At 44.3% G+C, this 4,728-nt stretch overlaps 1 protein-coding gene across 1 annotated transcript; it reads right to left on the bottom strand.

The window, feature by feature from the left end:
* Positions 1-320: 320 nt before the first annotated feature.
* Positions 321-4,353, bottom strand: TMEM220 (transmembrane protein 220; the record flags this gene model as incomplete). The annotated part of the gene is made up of 4 exons (XM_010162875.1): positions 321-453; positions 1,313-1,372; positions 2,167-2,290; positions 4,293-4,353. Coding segments are annotated over 4 exons (378 nt in total), but the record flags the coding sequence as incomplete, so codon positions are not given.
* Between the last annotated feature and the right edge of the window lie 375 nt (positions 4,354-4,728).

Genomic DNA, 4,728 nt, shown 5'->3' with positions numbered 1-4,728 from the left:
TGATTGGACTCGATGAGCTTAAAGGTCTTTTCTAATGTGGGCCATTTTGGGATTTCCCAATGTATGAGGTGGTGGGAGAGTGATTCAGGGATGCCAGGATATCTTGAATATACCATTAGATCAACGGTGCTTTGAAAATGTGTAAAGAAGCCAGCTGACTTTTCCATAGAAAAATTCTCCACTCAGATTTGACAGTGTTCCTCAATTTTTTTAACGAATCTCAAACTGCACTGCTGGAAGTAGCAGGCATTCTTTCCTTAAGAACCAAAAGCAAAGGCAAATAAGGTCTGAATATTTATTCCATAGTTTCTCCCACCCAATTAAATCACTGTTTTACAGTGTGTAGGCCAAGATGCTCGCATCTGTTTGTTCACATAAATGTACAGCCAGGAAACAAAGGGGAAGAGGGCAACCATGATTGCAGCAATCAAGCGAACTCCACCCAGTGGACTCCTATAAAGAAGCAAATACAAGAGAGCTACTTCAGATCAGACTGCTGCAAAACATTCACACCTGGCTGCAGTTGGAATGAGACTGTACTTGCTATAGACAGCAGCAAGCCTTTTGCCACTATAATGTAGCTCCTGTGGATGCATCAGCAGAGTCCTTTACAGGAGAGGCACTACATGCCAGCAGAAATTTTTCTGCCACTTCAGGCTATGTAAACCAGGTGGGAGAAAAAAAAATAATAATAAAAAAAGCACTCTGCTTGCCCAGAGTGCCTGTGACATGTTTTCCCAGCACAAAGGTACTGTTTGGCAGGCTGGGATTTTTCATGCTCCCAGCTAACAGGAATTTAGCAAAACTGCTGTAGCACAGCCCTCTGAAGAGGCTGGAGGGGATAGTGTGGAGCCAGGCAGCCACCCAGAGCCTTCTGCCAGCTCTGCCTGCGTCACCCGCCTGCTCCAGTGGACACAGCAGACACCAGTACAGAGACAACTGGAAAGTTCTGTAAATTGGGAGCAACAGCAGAAATGGCTTTGCAGTTCATTAGCAGTTGTGGCCAACACTGACAGCCTGTTCCACAGAAGGAGCATGCTGTCCTTATGCAAAGGAAGAATGTCCCCTGTCCATTATGGCAAGGGCAGCAGAAAAAAATCTTTCATGTAGCTTTGCTTTTCCTCCCACAAACTTTCATCTGTGCATGATCCTACGGGCTGTAGCACCAGCTACTACTGCTTGGGTGTCCGAGAAGGTTCAGCCAGTGACATGAGGCAGAAAAACAAACAGCCAAAATCAACTATGTGTTTTCAAGAAGCTAGTCAGTAAATGTGACTAAGCTTATTGAAAAAAAGAAGGAAACAAAACTTACTTTGCTGAACTGCGACAAAGGCTCATCCATGTTGTAATAATCACCAGACCAAACAACTCTCTAAAAAGTCAAGCAAAAATGAGATCAGAAAATAATACAAGCAGATGTTTATATAAAAAAAAAAGGACAATTTTTGCCTCCAAAACTGTAGTGTCTGCTCCTTTGGATAAATTAAATATATTTTACTAGGATTATAATTATAAAGGTATTTACATGGAGTAACTTTGCCTCCCACCACAAATCTACAAACACACATGACCCAGCTATACAGCTGCAGAAATTCCTGCTTCCACTTTTTATTCCACTGCTAAACTTACATTCCACACCACATTTCCCTCATTGACACAGGGCAAAGCAGCATCCCAGTATTCCAGACCGTAAACAGCTGCAGCAGCTGCCAGTGCTTTCCCTGAGCAAGTACCTACTTTAGGCAACAACCAAATGTCCAGGTGAGAAATACTGCCTCCCCCTTAATCCCTGCAGTTCAGAGGACTCAGCAGCTCCTGCCAGATAAACATGCAGATGGTACCATCTCAGGAGTTTTTAAACATTAATTCCTACAGCTCCAGCAAAAGAACACAAAGCCCTTTCACTGTGCTAGTGCCCTGGTCTTCGAAAGCCAGAACTGCCTTAAATTGAATCTAAATGCCACAATCAATCATGACTATTCACTCTCCCTTTAGCTCTTTTGTCCAACAAATCGTTGGAGCACTATGGTCCCTCCTCCTTGGTTTGATTCCCCTGGACCAACAGCACTCACTGTGACAGCCCAGCAATTAGCAAGGTCATCACTAGAAGGAGAGCACCTGGTGTGTTGAATTCCTGCAGGGAGGAGAAAAAAAATCAGAGCTTACCTGCCTTCCTCTTCATGCAAAATATTTCCTTGAGCGTAGGCAAACAAAGAGCAAGCCAAGGCAATGGTCCCAACAATACAACCAGCAGAATGAAGGTCACAGAGGCTCCTCCAAACACCATTATCTGAAGACAAAAACAGATTGCCAGCAATTGCAATGTAGCATGAAATACACCCTATAAATCAAAAAGCAACTGAGTCACTGAAAAAGGTGCCTCCAGGAAACACCCGTCTTGGGCAGGAAGATGGAATTAATGCCAGCATCTTTATGACCAGGGAAAGCTGATAAAAAATGCTGTTGAAAATAAACACTAGTGGGCTTGGGGCTTACTTTCTTAGGAATGAAATTTCTTGGCAGCAGCACCTCAATGAAAACAGTTTCCTGTTCTTTCCAGCAAACAAAACAGGCTCCAGCATTCAACATGCATGAAAAAAAACACAAGGCAGACTACAAATGAAAGTTGTCTTAAGCAGGAGGAATGGCCTTTCTGGAGCTCACAGCCATAACCAGATGCTCAGCACGACCCCAGAGGACCACCGGGATCCAGGGGAGCAAGCCCCAGCTTCCAGCCAGCCATCAGGGGTACCAAGTGGCCACCACACTGCAGGAAACATCTTCCCTCACACTCCCCAACAAGCCTCTGGCTGAGCTGTCGACAATGATGATGAGCATGAGCAACACTGACGACATGTCTGTCTAGGGACCAGTGCTTTCAAACAGAGAAATACAGATGAGGTGCAATAGCCGAACAGGCCCCCAGATGCTTGTGATTTTCCATGGCCATTCCCAGGGGCTCGTTGGGGAGAGGTGAACAAACAACATGGGAAGTTCTCATTGATCTCAGCAATGCCAACAGCAAAACCCCTAAAATTAAAAGTCTTTTCTGGGCAGTGACCCCTCCAGACAAGTATTAAAGACAATGGGCTGCCAAAATTTAAGAGCTCAGCATGACCCACAGTTATAATCAATTCCCCATTTGGCTGAACTTACTGCAGCTCAGCAGAGGCAGAATCTGGGTCTTCCACAGATTTGAATGGCAAATATCCCTTGGTGAATTTACATAAATGTCCAGTTATATAATAGTTGTACTGTTTTAATCTTTATTTTCCACAGATCTTAGCACAAGTAACAAAAACCTATTTGTTGAGTTTAATACGTAGATTCTCCTGACCAGCCAAACACCATTATGTTGAAGCTACACCTATCACACAAATAAACTTGCTCCGAAATGTTGAAAACCACAGGCAACCAACCCTCATGGGGTTTGGTTTTCTGTATGCTGCCACTTTATATGCTTAAGGTAGCCAGGATACCGAGAGACTGCAACAGTGTGATTCATAACAACAGCATGCACTCTTAAAGATCATGCACTCTTGAAGATTTTCTTTTTTGGCATAAGTGTGGTTTTAGTTTATTTGGAGTAAGTATTCATCCAGAAAAGATACAGTCACTTTGTATATAAAAAATGTTATTTTAAAATTATTTCTAATGGATAAAAATACAAAAAATGAATTATTTTCTGGAATCCTGGACCAAATCTGATCTAACTAGTTCTCTCAACCTGTAATGTGGTATTATTCAGCCACTGCACTGAAGCCTCTAAATGTCCCCATTGCTGCCTGTGCACTTTGTGGGGTAGCTGCAATATTTGATACTGAGCAAGACCTTTAGCTCTTTCAAAGGACTGTGCAGAGCTCAACTATGTGCTCTTCTATGAGTTCAATAAGCAAACGTGCACATTAACAAAGTGAATTAATGGAAACAAAGTGAATTAATGTGCTAATGTCAACAGTAGAGCCAGGCTCAGAGCATGTTCCCAGGCTTGTGCTCTGCTCAGGCTCTGAGCACTGAATTGGGGTGCAAAGGTACAACCACCCCAGCAGCAGACCTTTATACAGAGCTCCTGCGCTCACCTGCAGCACATCAAGCCATGAGCAGCACTAAACCAACGATCAGCTTTTGTAGAAGCAGGTCCCACAGCTTTTTGCCCTCGAAATTTAGTAGGACTTGTTTCCATATGGCCTAATCTTAATCTGTGATTCAATTAAAAAACAAACAAACAAACAAACAACCTTTTGTGGACAGAATTTTGAGCAGAAACTCTGTTTTGCACACCAATATCATACCTGTTATTGAAGGGTTGATGGTGACAAGCAGCGTCAGGACAGCTGGCACTACATACACAACCTGTTAATGAAACATCAGCCTACTCTGTAGCAAAATTTAGCAAGATAAGGAAGCAGAAGTGTTCATCCCCATCAACGCTTCTCCCATTCCCAGCAGTCTGTCAGACACAGAGAATAGCTCCCAATCCCTCTCCCTCCAGCATGCCCTAGCACTGCTAGTGCTCATCTTCACCATCGCCACCCAAAATCCTGGACCACCAGCTGAGTGCCAGCCCTTGTTCCTCAGCTTCTGGGTTACCGAGTCCTCGCTGCCCAACCAGCCTGCAGCAGAGCCCCTGCACTGCATCCTGATCTCCAAACCCAATGGGAGCCCCTTTCTCTGGGCCCCCCAAACCCTCCACCTGGGCAGGAGCAGCCCAGCTCTGCCGCTGTCAGC

Source organism: Antrostomus carolinensis, unplaced genomic scaffold, assembly GCF_000700745.2.
Source record: "Antrostomus carolinensis isolate BGI_N321 unplaced genomic scaffold, ASM70074v2 scaffold46752, whole genome shotgun sequence".
Lineage (NCBI taxonomy): Eukaryota > Metazoa > Chordata > Aves > Caprimulgiformes > Caprimulgidae > Antrostomus > Antrostomus carolinensis.
Note: the sequence above shows the minus strand (reverse complement) of the source record. Positions and strands in the feature narration are given on the sequence as shown.